Genomic DNA, 14,591 nt, shown 5'->3' with positions numbered 1-14,591 from the left:
CTGTTTTGCTTACAGGAAAAATGTAGTTGTTCCAACTGCAAGGCTGGCAATGAAACTATGCAAAACCAAGCATGAGAAGGGACAGGGATGACAGATGCAGAAGAGGATTCAGAGAAACATACAGAGGGAGAAGTAGGACAGAATAAAATTGGTATGTTAGCAAGTCTGTAATTTCTTTAAAAATGGAGATAAGAAGCTTGAACTTTTTGCGTCAAGGCAGAAGCCCAAAGAAATTTGAAGGATGGAGGGAGAGAATGGCAAAAGCATGAGAAATTTTTAACTCAGGCATTTCTGCTATACTGGTAAGGCAAATACTGAGATTTGGAAAGAGCAGAAAAAGGTTATGTTTTATGAAAAATCAGTCAAGCATGGTTTAGATTTGAAAGAGCACAAATTAAAAAAGGAAGGAATGAATGCTTGTGATCCAAGGGGACAGAAGGTTAAGGGAGGTGTTGCAGATGACTCTGAGGTTTGTTGAAATAATGGAGCTGTTGACAACGATAAGGAGGAGGTAAAATCTAGAGATTTGGGAGGTTGGTTTTATTCAGTGCTTTGTTGCGGGGGCAGGGGTGGCTTGGTTGGTCATTTTGCAAAAGTCATAGGTGCTTTGTTCCAAATCCTATTTCTACAGTTAGCTAAAGAAAGTTATCCATACAGGATAACTGTGAAAAATATTAACTGTTTGCAACCAGCTTAATAAAATTTGAGTCAACTGAACATATAGAATTATTAAATAAAAAGCGAAACCCAAATCCCATGTGGCTTCATTACATAAAATATTGGATAGAGTTCATGTCCTTCCTTTCTTGGAAGAGGCTTAAAATGCTTAAGAATATTCTCTTTTGTCTCTCTTCGCTTAATTGCTAGTTGGAAAGTTTTCATTTAAAATATTTGTCTGATGTGTTTTGGACTCTGAGAGGTTCCCCTAATTCTTGTGGTAGGGACCTGTGACAGGGAACGTCCTAGGCCCATAGCAGGGGATGGCCTTTTGTAAAATGTCTGGTTATCACTTGTGTCTTGACTCTCAGCTGAGCATCATCAGCAGAACTAACTGCTTACAGGTGGCTTTGATGGAGACAACAATGGAAGGGGGGATACTTATAGGTGCGACATGACTGCTTAGAGAGATCTGCCTCCATTGGGGGGGGAGGGGGAGGGGGAGGGGGAGGGGGAGGGGGAGGGGGAGGGGGAGGGGGAGGGGGAGGGGGAGGGGGAGGGGGAGGGAAGCTCAGCTCAGCTCAGCTCAGCTCTAGAGTGCTGACACAAGAACAGTAAGAGCCTTCAAGTTGCTGTATATAAATAGCTTGTTTCGAAGAAGTATCATTAAACATGCTTTGTTTGAAGAAGTCTGTGAGATGGCTGTGGTGTTTGGCCACCGATGGCTCCTTAAATACAAGTATCGCTTGTATTGGTACAGCTGTGAGGTGTTCTAGCTGGCAAGGTGTGTTAGTATATGAATTTTTGCATTCTGATACATTGCCTTAGAAAAGCAGCTTGGAAACCTAACCATGTAGTAACCATGTGTATATTCCTTTTACCTTTCTTTCTGTTTTTTGTCTTGTGTTATAACCTGATATAGCAGTATAGGTCAGTAACTAGTGAATGTTGCCTGTAATGCAGGTTTTCATATACTGCTGCACATGAGGGTTTTTTTTCCAATTCATTTTATGAAAGGAGTTGGAAAAACTTCCAAGACACTCTGTAAGTTCTACAAATTGCAGAATCCACGTTGTCTCTGCCTTTTCTGTTTGCTAAGTTTGTCTTCATTCCCAATAGAGTTTAATTGAATAATAGTGACTTTTGGATCTAGTTTCTCCAACTTCTTTATGGGCAGGCAACTCTTTCAATTTAGCACCTTGCTATGCACAGTAAATGACATAATTTAAGAATGTGTAATTTCTTGATTTAAGTAGAGGTATCACATATATTAGAGGCAGGTCTTAGTCTATTGCTTCATCTCATAAAATAGATTAATAACATGAGAAGCAAGTAACACTGACCTTCTTCATGTCTGAGGTTTTGTGGTTGGTTTGTGGGTTTTTGTGTAACCTTAATTACATCTGACTGCTAATTCCTTATTTCTTTGAATGTTTATATCCTGATAGCTCGATATAGGCCCGTTGAATCATGATGGAAATGCTGAAATACTTTGCTGATCAGGGATATAGTTAAACATACCTGTATGGTTGAGCTTATTGCTTTGCTGAATTTAATGAATTTACTAAATTTACAGTAAACTTTCCCCTACAAAAATGATATTGCTTAAATGCATGAACTAAGCAATAGAAATGTTCTGAATGCTGCTTGGAACACCGTCACTTGTGTGTAGGCCAATGCTGAAGGTGTTGAAAGAGAAAGTGGAAAGGTAACTTGCTTGCAGGTAGGAGTTGTTTGTTTTCATTTAGCTGTTCCTGCTAACATAAAAGCCTGGCTCTCTGAATAATCAATGAGAAGCTAAATGTTTGCTAGCTGAGGTCACAAAAATACTGCTGTAAGCAGTGTGCTGTAAATGGTAGATAGAGCAGACCTAAACCAGGCAAAGAGCCCATAACCAAATTTCTGTACAGATACTCGCTTGGTCCCCACTGCCATGTAATTCAGGAGCCATCAGATGCAGGAGGTACAGAAGTGTTAACTTCAATGTTGCAGATGGGAAACTGAGGCTTACCAAGACTGATCAGCTGGACAAGCATGGTTAACAACATAACTCTTATTTACATATTCAACTCCAATAGATTTCAGCAGGAGTTAAGCAGCTTAATTGTATTCATGGGTCTGATGTTACTGGGCTTAGTCAGCCAGGAAGACTTTGGGAAAGCTACATGACTCCTGAATTTCAGCCCAAATCTTCTTTTTTAATCTAGTGTTCAGAGATTCTACGGTGTTAGGTGCAGGATAGACATGAGGTAAAGCCCCAGACTTTTTCCAGGTTGGTTGGTTTTGGTTTTTTAAACACCTCCTACTCCCTTGCAAAAACTGAGGTAACAGCAGTACCTCATGCAGAAAATCAAGGCTGAGGCAATAAAAACAGGGGGCTTTTTGTTTCCTGAGGCCATGGAGTAAGAGTTGAAGAGGATTTTCTGGGCATTGTCATTCTTCTATGAAAAAATAGTGTTTGGGGTAAGTGTTCTTTGTAACAGGATAAAAGACCTTAAATACTATCAGTAGAAAGATTGTGGAATGTGTGAAAATGTGTAAGAAATAAAGGACAAACTGCACAATGAGAGATGGGATAGATTGCACTGCTGATCAAGTCCAATACTTGAAAAAACAAGCTTGTAGTGTGCAGGTTGGCTGTATGTGTTACAAATGTATTTTAAATGTGAGCTCTAAGTAATATCACTAGTACAATTAATGAAAAGTAGCTGTGTTCTTTGAACTTGCATCTTTACTTGCAGAAGCATGATGGCCACTTCACAGTCATCCAGCTGGTTGGCATGCTGCGGGGGATTGCATCTGGCATGAAGTACCTCTCAGACATGGGCTATGTACACCGTGATCTGGCAGCACGTAACATCTTGGTCAACAGTAACCTCATGTGTAAAGTCTCTGATTTTGGTTTGTCACGAGTGCTGGAGAACGATCCTGAAGCTGCTTACACAACAAGCGTAAGTTTGTCTTATCTAGTTTGAACAGTTGATTGCCTCATGCCTCTTTTTATTCTAGTTTCAGATTTGTCTGTGCCATAGAAATAGTAGTTTGAATTGGCTGTGTTCTATTCTCAGCCCATGTGGTTTAATTGCATTGCCAATGTGTTTACAGGAAGGTTTTTTTGATCTTTAGCTGTGTAAGGGATGTATAATAAATTTTAGTTAAAGTAATTTTTTTAAGCAAATGTGCAAGTATAAGTGGGAGATCTTTTCCATTCTTGTTTGGGTTTTGTGTTTGGTTTTTTGTTGTTTGTGGGGTTGGTTTTTTCTGTGTCATTTCCCTCTCTGCTACCTTGTATTCACTTACAAAGATGTGTTTTTAAAAGGGGGGGATGGGGGAGGAGAGAATCTCACCAGTTCAACTGTTGGAACATGGTGTCAAGCCTTGTATTCACAAACTAAAATTTTCATTTTATTTCATTTAAGCTTAACATCTAACAGGATGTGTAGGACCTTTCTCTCAAGGTTTAAGTCTCATTTCATTAATATTTAAATTTATGTGATGCAAGTAGATATAGTGGAAAATGGGGTTTGGGTGGGGAGTTTTGGGTTTGGTGATGGGGTATTTTTTGTTTGCTTGTGGTGTTGGGGGTCTTCACTGAAGTGAAAAATTCTTGAACTTGGAGAAGCTTGTTCAAATCTGACTTAGAAGAAAAAAGTAAATTGCACTTACATTATGAAGAAAATAGGGGAAGGGGTGTGTTGGTGTTAATAAAATTATAAGTTCAGATACAGCATTTCTTCACCATACGAAAATGTTGTTACATTTCTATTGTGATTATTACCACAACATTAAGAAACTTAGCTAATTATAAGCTGATTTCAAGTAACTTTCGTATCTATCACTGAAACTAAAACTATTTCAGAGCCAGAATGCATTCTCATTAGCACTCTCAAAATGCACAGAATTTGTATGTTTCCATGATAGGGCGCAGTGACAGAATTCTAATAGAGATAATAAATTAGCATAAAATCATTTATTTCAACATGTCTCAACCTTTTTTCTATTTCACTTTAAAAAGTGATGCATGGACAAAACAAGGATCTCTTCTAATTTAACTGTTTTGTAGTAAGTACTCTGGTCTATCTATTGATTTCAATGTAGCTATTGTAATGGGATTAGAGAACTTTATATATATATATTAAAATAGTTTTTTATTTTAAGCCTAAAATAGGGGTGTTCTGATAAATTTGCTGTAAATTCCACTTCTTTGAATAAGGTCTACACAGAAGTGCAAGCAGACTAGAGCAAAACAAGTCATTTTGCAAGGTTTTCTATCAGTATGAATATGCAAGCTGGGGGGGATCATAGTTTTTTACTTTATAGCAGAGATTTCCCTCATTTAGTTCTCAAAACCTCTTTTGCTTCACACTGCTTCTTAGTATGAGGCTTGAAAGGAAAAATAAACATTACTGCAGTTTAACAAGTTATCACATGTTGGCTGAGCCTTGCTAATTGTCCATGTGAGTGTGCTCAGCTGGCAGCAAATGCCCCCAGTGACAGGCAAGTTAAGTTACATTGCTCAGCACCAATCATGGGCTAATCAGCTCAGCTGGTGGAAGGCACTGAAAATTGCCAAGTAGTCTCTCCCAGTTAGGTTCAGGAAAAATATCAAAAGATAATTTGAGGCTTACAGCTATTCTTTATCCTGTAAGCTTCTACTGGATACCAAACAATTAGTTTTTCAGAGTAGTTAGTGCCTGCCTTTTTCATCATAGCTAGAGCTGCTTTTAATCAGGAAATGCTAAATGTTGTTAAAAAATGAATAATTCATGGCAACATATCTGTGGTGAAGGACTTTCTTGAAATGTATGACAGGCTTTGAAATGCTCAGGATTTTCCTATCGGTTCACCTAGCTGGTTAATCTGAGTTTGTGAGGCAGCTGTTGTAGGTGGAATACCTCAGAGCCATTGCTTCAGTTTTCCAAGGTTGCAGCCACATGCTGTACTAGAAAATCCTGCTGAGCAGGTATCTATAGCATGTCTATCAGGATACAGAAAATAACTAGGGGTCATTACAGAGGCTAATGGCCAGTGGCAGGACCTTGTGTCAGCCAGACATTTAAGGTGAATCTACTTTGACCATGAACTCCACAAAGAAAATCAAAAATCTTTGAAACTCAGGTGAGAAAATGCTATGTGTCATTATAATAGAAACTCTATAAATAGGAAGAATTCAAAGTAAGGCAGGCATAATAGAAATTGAAAGCATTTTAAATCACTCCTTGCTTCAACTACAGCTCCCTCTGCCCTTGCAAGTGGGTCTTCATATCCAGGCTGTTCCAATCACTGTGGCTGAGTCTGCCCAATTTTCTTCTGTCACCTCTGGTCCTTGGGAAATGTCCTTCCCTCATCTCTGGGGGTAGCCTGACTGCTGCAGTCCCTGTTCCATGTTGCAGTCATTCTGTACAACTTGGTGATAGCCAAGCATTGTGTGGGATGCTCTTGCCAGCCACATCTCCACCCTCTGGGTCTTGCTCCCCTTGAGCAGGTTCAGTAGATGTTCTCTGTAGAGAGTTGAATAGCCCAGTTACTTTTTAAAGGAACACAGCACAAATATGACCACAATGGGGCAGGGGGAGGAAGAAGGAAATATTTCTCACAGTGGCTGTGGAGGACTTCATGAAGACTTTCACTCTTTAAGCAGTCTTTGATAGCAACAGAAGAGAATAGAATACCACACTGGATGGCTTGTCCTCTTGCAGCTTTCACTGACCATCATTATGTCATTGACCTTTTTGCTACCTCACAAACATCTTCCCAACAGCAGACCATGTGCATTAGTAGAGGTTTTTATACCATCTACTTAGTTCCATACTGTGCTTTTGCCATATGAAGGTTAAAACTTCAGTGCTCTTACAAAGGTTCTGGTGCTGTTAGAATTCATGTTTCCTCTCTACAGAGATTTTTCTTGGTAACAGCCCAGTACTTGTAGCTACAAGAAATCCGTAGAGTGGGTCTGCATATTGAATAGTAGTATTTTTAGGCTTACATCCCCCAGTGCACCACTGTCTTGTCAATGCTCAGTGGAAACTGATTATTTTTTTATTCTCCTTTTTGTCTTAGTCCTGGTGTCACAAATAAGATGGTACAATTAGATGTTTTCTTTGGAAACAAAAGCTACAAGGCAACCTAAGCCAAACAGAAGCCAGAAAATAGAATTTTATATCTGTGATGCTGTGGTCAATATTGTGTGAGTATATTCACCAGACATAAAAACATAAATTGATGCAAAAGACAAGTTGTGACAAAACAAGCTGTATTCTCCAAAAAATAAGCTGAAAGGCCCTTGTACCTTGGGAACCTACCACATCTGAACAGGCACGGCCTTGAGTCAGATGATCGATATCTTTTGCTTTGCCTTCCTGTTGTCAATCAATGTATATATCTTCCTCTTTACTCAGTGGCTTGGAATAGATCTTCTTTCTATTGGCACGTCCTCTCACATGCAGGGCAAAAAACGGGAATCAGACTGTGGGAAAATCTGGAAAGGAAACCACCTAGAAAATTACTACATTCTGTGCTTACTCTGAAACACCAGTTTTTTTTCTGTTGAGAGGTATCCTAAAACTCAGAAAAGATTTGTTTAGCTCTGACTGAATACCATTAAAAATGGCCACTATTCCAGAGGATTAACAGAAAATGTACCTGCCTACTGCAGAAATGTCAAGAGTAATGTAGGAAATTCACATCAGTGAGTCTTACCTAAATTAAAAATTTGGCTCAAATGATCACTGGAAAAACACTGAATAATGAATGGTCTAAGTCAGAAATATCCACTCTTGTTTCATAAACTACAAAAATAAAGGTATGTTCCATTAAGTTAAATGATGGGAAACTCAAAGCTATTTTAAAGATGACGAATAGTTTTACCACACAGTGTATAATTAACCATGGAGCTGACTGCTACAGAAGATGATCTGGGCCAAGATTTCAACAAGTTAAGTGTTTTTTGTTTGGTTGGTTGGGTTTGTTTGGTTTGTTGGTGTTTTTTTTAAAAAAAAGAATATTCTTAGGAAGAAAAAAATATCTGATTACTACAATCAATAACAATTTTAGAGAGAGATGAAATCTTGTCTTTCAACCTAGGGAAGGAAAGAAGTAGCACAGAAAGAAAACAAATGTGAAAGAAGTAGCAGAGTGTAGATTATTTTCAAGCTTTCACACCTTCCTCTTAAACATCTGATATGGCTACTGCCACAGGTAACAGGATTAAAGCATCTTGGGTTTGATTCACTATGGCAATTCTTCCTTCAAACAGTAAGAGTAACTCTAACCACTAAAACAAACTGTCTGTGGATGTGCAGGATGTCTGCAAAAGTCCTGGAATGAAGACTGCACCTAACAGATATGCCCTATCTCATACAGAAAGGGCTATGCAGGATTCACACAGTGAAATCCTATGCCACATGGTATATAGATGCAAAATAAATCATCCTGGCCTCAAGATTTCTCAGTAAGTCATTGCTTTTAAGCAGCTGAATTCTGCAAAATGCATTTGTTAGTGAAAGCAATAACAAAATGAAAGTTTGGGACTCACAATCCAAATGAAAACAGTTAATGCAGTGGAGTACGATCCAACAAAAAGACTCTAAAATAGTGTACACAGTAAAAACAGGCAGACCAGGACAAGCATATAAATCTGCAGAAGTTTAAAACATTTTATGTGGCACTACTGAAACTTAATATAAAATATCAAATGTAACTAAAATCACTGTTATGGGGAAAACATTGCAGAGATCAGAAAGTGTAAGAGAATGTAAGGAGACAGAGACTATCACTTAGTATTTTTAGCAATGCAAATGGTGATAAAAGTTAGCCAAGGTAATGTTTGTAGATAAAATGAATGGTGCAAAGACTTTTGTTCAAAAAAAATAAATTGTAAGAAAAAGACTCTGCAGTGGATCTTAATGATCAACTTAAACAACAGCTAATACAATGGAAGATCATGGAATGGAACTGAGCCTACAAAAATGCATCTGCAATTTCACTAGAGTTTGGCTGTGATCAAAAGCAAGCAATAACAGAGAAAATGAAAAACACCAGGCCAAGGCCTTTTCCAAGCAGACATACAAGAGATTAAATTAGGTAGGTAGATTCTTCAGCTAGATCTTGAATGTTAGGATGCTGATCTGGAAACATATTTTAATGGAATTAATTCATGTTTTGTTACCTGACTTTAGAATGCAGTGGTATGATTTGCCTTCTCAGGTAAAATTGATCTCTAGTTTACTTTCAAAAGCAAAAAAAAAAAAGATGTTTTTAATTGTTACGTTTTTTGGCAGTGTTGAATTTCTGATTTTGCTTTGTAGTTGTTATGCATCATTAGGGGAATACTCCCTGTTTGTTTTTTTTTATTCAGATATGAAGAAACACTAAATAAAATATGCATCATCAAAGGCTAGGTGAGAGTTTATGGGAGTTATTTTTTATTTCATTCTTTGTTGTTAGGTTCAGGACAGAATTCTAGAAAACAATTGGTATAACCTTGTGTCCTGTAAAAAAAAATACTAATTTGTAGTTTAATCACATAATGTACAATTGTCTCTTTGGAAAATGCAAGTTTCATAACCAGGAGATACTGATTTGTTTAATGGGTTTGAAGTGTGCAGGTGTTTGGTGTGTATGCGGCCAGCCAAAGACATGAAGCAGCTATACAACATCCTACCTGTGCAAAGGGAAGAGACTCTTAGCAGACCCATTTTGTTGTTAATCTTCTGTGTAGCTTGTCACAGCATCACTGAGTCCCTGCTGGTAGGGAATGCAAAAGTAGTATGACTATAAAGACAGACTGCCATTTAGAAAGGAAACGTGGATAAGCTGGGAAGCCTCTGGAGCTGCCATACTTCAAAAGGTGGCTGTTTGTGACCATACTGTTGTCTTCAGGGTATTTAATAGCCTGCTGATGTCTCTCTTTATTTCTAAAAAAGTTGTCATTAAATGTCTGCATAAAGCTGCTTTTTTTTCTCCAGACAACCTACATTTTGAAATGTTTAAATGTAACAAATATCCTCTTTATTTTCAGAGCTATAATTGCCATTGCTTCTGGTGACCTAATGATCTGATTAGTACTTTGGGGAAGGCAGAGACAGGGTCAATTTCCCTGCAGGGCTTAAATAATACCCTTCATTGCCCAAGACGACAATTATAAATATGCTTTACTTCTGTTATGGCCTAAATGAAGGATTATTCATCAAGTATGTCAAAGCACTGACTGGTTCTAACATCACCAAGGCTTGTCTTATTAACTGGTAGAACATCAAGAAAGTGATTTGGGAAAAAATGATTGTTGCTTACTTGTGGTTATATAGCTAGTGGGGAAAAGGGGCTCTTCCCTCCCCACCACCCACCCCCCACCCCACCCCCCCCCAACAGTTATCTCAGTCATGAGTGTTAAGTCTGGCTTTTGTATAAGATTCAAAACTTACTGGTACTGAACCCATACAAATAGGCAATGCTACTTCTCTGAGCAAATCTTCAATAGCTATGCAAGGGCAGAGGAGGGGGGAAAAAGCCAATGCACTTGCAAATCATTTCTGAAGTAACAGTTAAATGAAGACTATGAATCTCAGAAAGCTACAGGTGATGTTTTCAGAAAGACTACAAAATGACCAAGGCACCAAAGTTATTGCCCTCTCAGCTGGACATAAGAACCCTGGAAAATTCTGTGCACATTACTCTACTTGGAAACCAAGTCCAATAAAGTGAAGCAGTATACTAATATATATTTGTATACATGCACTATATATATAAGCAGTCATAGCATTTTATTAATTCCTTATACTGCTGATACTATTTTAAAGCTAACAATTATCAGAATATTAATCTAATTTCAAACACAGCTTGTTTTTCACTGCATATGGACTTGATTGTATGCATTTATAATTTATTTTTAATAAGAATTGCCATTTTCAAACTATAATTGCAGCTATTGTAAGCATGCAGAAAATGCTTATACGTTTTTAGCTATATCTTCATTCACTTAGAACAATACTATCTGCACTTAAGATTAAAAATGTACTGACATAAAATCAAAGTTATTGCTTGTTGCTAGTTATGTGAATGAAAATAATCATGAACACCTCTTTTGTTAGGCTATTGCTAATAATGGACCACAGTTTACTTAGTATTTTAATATTCAACATACTGGCCAAGGTGCAGATATCAAAATAACTTTACTGTGTTAAATACTTTGGAACATACCTGCAGTATGCACAGCTCCCGATACACTGTTTAATGAGTTTAAACTCAGTCCATTAAGGTCAGAGCTGTTGCTTTCAGTAGCATGTCAGCTGACAGTAATTACTGTAGGTTATTGTATTCTGATATAAAGAACTAAAGGAACAACTTCCTGAAAGCTTAGAAAAAGAATATAGCTTAGTCGTATGTGTGTTTGGGTTTTTTGTCATTCAAAATTATTGGTACCTTTCAAAGACAGGTTAAACTAAATCTGTTTACTGTGTGCTGTTGAAGTCAGAGGTAGGCATTTCATTGGGAAAAGAAAACCATTCAGCTCCAGTGATCCAAACAGGTGCACTGCAACTAACCCTTCCACCTAACAGCTAAATAAAATCTGGATGATTTTTTTTCATTGCTCTCCATGGGAATTTATGGTCCACATTAAATACTGCTGTAAAAACTAACTTCTCTGCATATAGCCATATAAAACTTCTGGATTGAAAACTTGAAGCAGTTGGCTTCACCAGGCTTTTGTAACGCTTCATAGCTAAATCTTGATGTATTCCACAGTAGGATGTAATTTATTTGTATTATGTCTGTTGAATGTAGTCAAATGAATTCCTGACTCTAGTCCCATATAAGAGTAATTTAAAACAAAAAACCCCCACCTGTTAGACTTGGTTATTTGAAAGCAGTCAGTTTTTCAGGCACAGTGAGGTGCATATTTCAAAGCTCACAGGGAAGGAGCCTTGAGAAGGAGGAAGCTCATAACTGTGTCTTCAGATGCGAGAGGAGATCACTTATGTTTCTGTCTCAATTTTCCCCTCTTGTCTTCTGTTTTGCATTGAGCATGCTATGTCAACAAGAGAGCAAACAACTATGATACTGGGAGGGACCAAAAATTCTTGGCCAAACTGCTAGACCATGATGCAGTCTTATTTTTAGAATTGGGAACTCCTGTGTGCTGAAGATCCAAAAGTTGGATGCACCTGTTTGGTGTTTTTTCTGGTGGGTATTTGTTGGGTTTTTTTGGTCTGGTTCCTGTGGAATTATCCTACACTGTATTTGCACACAACTGGCTAGTCCTACGTTTCCTAATGACTTTTATCAATTTCAAATTTATCAAATTAGAAAGAGGCATTACATTCAGAGACACTATGTTCTCAATTTCATGAAAACAAATGGTAAAATAGAAAATAGGAATTAAATCTGTTAATTTAGCAAGGACTTGACCCTAACTGATTTTTTAGCCTGGAATTCTGACATCCAATCTTCAAGGCACAAATCTGCAGAAAACCAAGATTTCTTTTCTTCCTTTGCTTATGGAAGGACTTTTTTGGTGTTTTGGTTTGGGTTTTATTTTTTTGAATAAGGATCAGTGTTAATATATAATGTCATCAAAAGGAGTCAACCAAGAAATCAGGAGAGAAGGGAGCAGAGGGCTGGCAGGAATACAAAGGAGGGAAGAAAACCTGACACTTCTGAAAGTAAGGAGAGATAGTATAGTTTTGATTTACTTATAACCTAATGTTTGCTTAAGATAGTCATCCATAAATAGAGGAAGTAGGGGCATCTGTGGGAAACATATCAGTGTCATGGAAATGCTGAAATCCAGTCTATACAAATTTATTAAAATGGATGAGGAGAATAGCTTTGGATGCAGAACACTCTGAGGAGAATCTCAGGTGCAGTAGTTTTCTGAGCTGTGGTCTTCTGGAGTATGAGTCACCTTCTCCATAGCTGTATTCATCAAAGAGAATCAATTGTATGTTCTTGTTCCTACGGCACCTCACTGCCTCACCTGAAAATTTAACAGGGGCAAAGCAAGTGACACTAGTCTTTCATATCTGGTGGCGAAATTTGGAGCTGGCTGAACTTTGTGAGTTTTAGCATACTTTGTAAGATTACAAGGTCCTTGACTGACACTTGATAGAAGTTGTAGGCTTTTCATTTTCTAGGACCTGCCCTTTTAAAATCTTAAGTTTAATTTCACAGTCAAAGATAGTATCAAGCTATTACTGGCTGAATAGTACAACTATTCACTTCTCTGAGTAATATTGCACAGTTCGGAAGGTTTAGGACACATTAATGATGGAAGAGCTCTCATAAAAAAGAAATATCTTTTCACATTGTTTAACTGTTGCTCTTTATATAAAGGAATCTTGCAAAGGGTGGACCCAGCTAAATGTGAAAGGGTGGAGTTTTAGCTTGTTATGATTTCAGCATTTGTGTTATGATGTGCAGTACTCATGTTCTACCATCTCCCCCTCGTCCTTCAGGGAGATCCTCTGATCCAACTGCTGCTGATGTCAGGGTTTTGATATTCACTTCAGCTAGAAGGAAACCAAAATGATGCACATCTCACATGCTTATGAATTTTTCTGCTCACTTTCATACTAATTCCAATATTTCACCTGTATGTGATATCAAAGTTGTTGTAAATGGGATTCTGTAATTACGACAGGAAGTTTCTGAAGCAAGATATTACGTTAAACTTAGTCTACTTTCATATTTTTGTAACAGAAATGTTGACTTAGGAACAAGACTGACCTAGTTATTCACCTAAATTAATCCCCAGTGAAATCTACGAGAGGAATTTCTGCTGACAGTGTAGGAATTGCTGTTTGCCCTAAATCAGAAGGATAACTATAGAAAGGAATTATTCATTATTGTCTGTTTTCTTACAAAAATGAAAGACAGATTATTTTGTCACACACAAGCCCTTGGGAATCTCATTTGCACACTTTTCTGTATTTATCAGATTTCAAAAACTTTGCAATGGTAAACATTCTTTTTTAGTCCTGGTCTCTGGCAGATTTTCCAGATAGCAGCTCCTTTCCCAGCTGTGAGTTCTTCCCTTCATTATATACACGGAAGGTGCAGGGGATGATTCATGGCTTACTGTTACTGTGGTTTCCTTTAAACAGAATGCTGCAGCAATGTTGCAGCATAGTGGTTGTCTGTCTTAAAAACAAGTTAGACCTGGATTTGTATGAGATGGATAAATCTGGGTCAAACATCATAGTCTGTGATCAGTACATATTCAGGCAAAACTCCCATTGGCTTCAACAGGAGTTTTGCCTGACTAAGCACCGTGGGAATTTTGCCCTTAGCATCTAAAATATTTGATCTGTTCCTTGCATTTTGGAAGTGTTCTAGAAGTAGATCACGTCTTGTCCTTGACTGCCCCACTGTGGCTGTATCATCTTCAGCTTAAGATGGTAGAATCTTCTGTCTCCTGGCATTAAGCATATACTCAGTGTCAGAATATTAAAAAAAGTTTTAAGTGTATTTATTATATTTAATGTAATTCCAAAATCTAGATGCACTAATTCTGTATATTATTGCATGAAAAGTAAATGTGGGGGGTTTTAATATATATTCTAGATTCCTTGTTCCCCTTCTTTCTACTCTAGAACTTCAGTTTTTTGCTTTCAGTTATTTTGGAGGCAGGGGGGAGGGGAATGAACCTTTTATCTTAAATCTCGTGGCTTTTTGTTCTCTCCTATAAAGTTTCATAGGTTTGTATCACTGCCTACTCCATACAAGGCTTTTGAGTCACAGTTCAAATGTTAGAAATCCATTCAATGAGGGTTAAGCCAGCAAAGAAAGTTTTTTTGAAGGAATAGATAAGGCAAATTGAGTCATTAATAAACTCAGAAATTTCAGTGCTTTCTTAAAATAAGTTTTCTTTGCAAGGAAGCCATTAGATGAACATGCTTAATTGACCTCACTAAGACATGTGCAGTATTTGGAAATAA

The 14,591-nt window shown here is 37.6% G+C and overlaps 1 protein-coding gene across 3 annotated transcripts in view; it reads left to right on the top strand.

The window, feature by feature from the left end:
• EPHA6 (EPH receptor A6) overlaps positions 1–14,591 on the top strand; it is a 503,574-nt gene that overhangs the window by 442,888 nt on the left and 46,095 nt on the right. For all 3 annotated transcript variants that reach the window (XM_086477983.1, XM_086477974.1, XM_086477990.1), the window contains one exon: positions 3,399–3,608. In XM_086477983.1, coding sequence (XP_086334109.1) covers positions 3,399–3,608 — 210 coding nt within the window. The remainder of the gene's footprint in view (positions 1–3,398; positions 3,609–14,591) is intronic.

This window comes from Leptosomus discolor, chromosome 1 (assembly GCF_034619465.1).
Source record: "Leptosomus discolor isolate bLepDis1 chromosome 1, bLepDis1.hap2, whole genome shotgun sequence".
Taxonomy (NCBI): domain Eukaryota; kingdom Metazoa; phylum Chordata; class Aves; order Leptosomiformes; family Leptosomidae; genus Leptosomus; species Leptosomus discolor.
The sequence above is the reverse complement of the archived record's forward strand: the minus strand, read 5'-3'. Positions and strand labels throughout refer to the sequence as shown.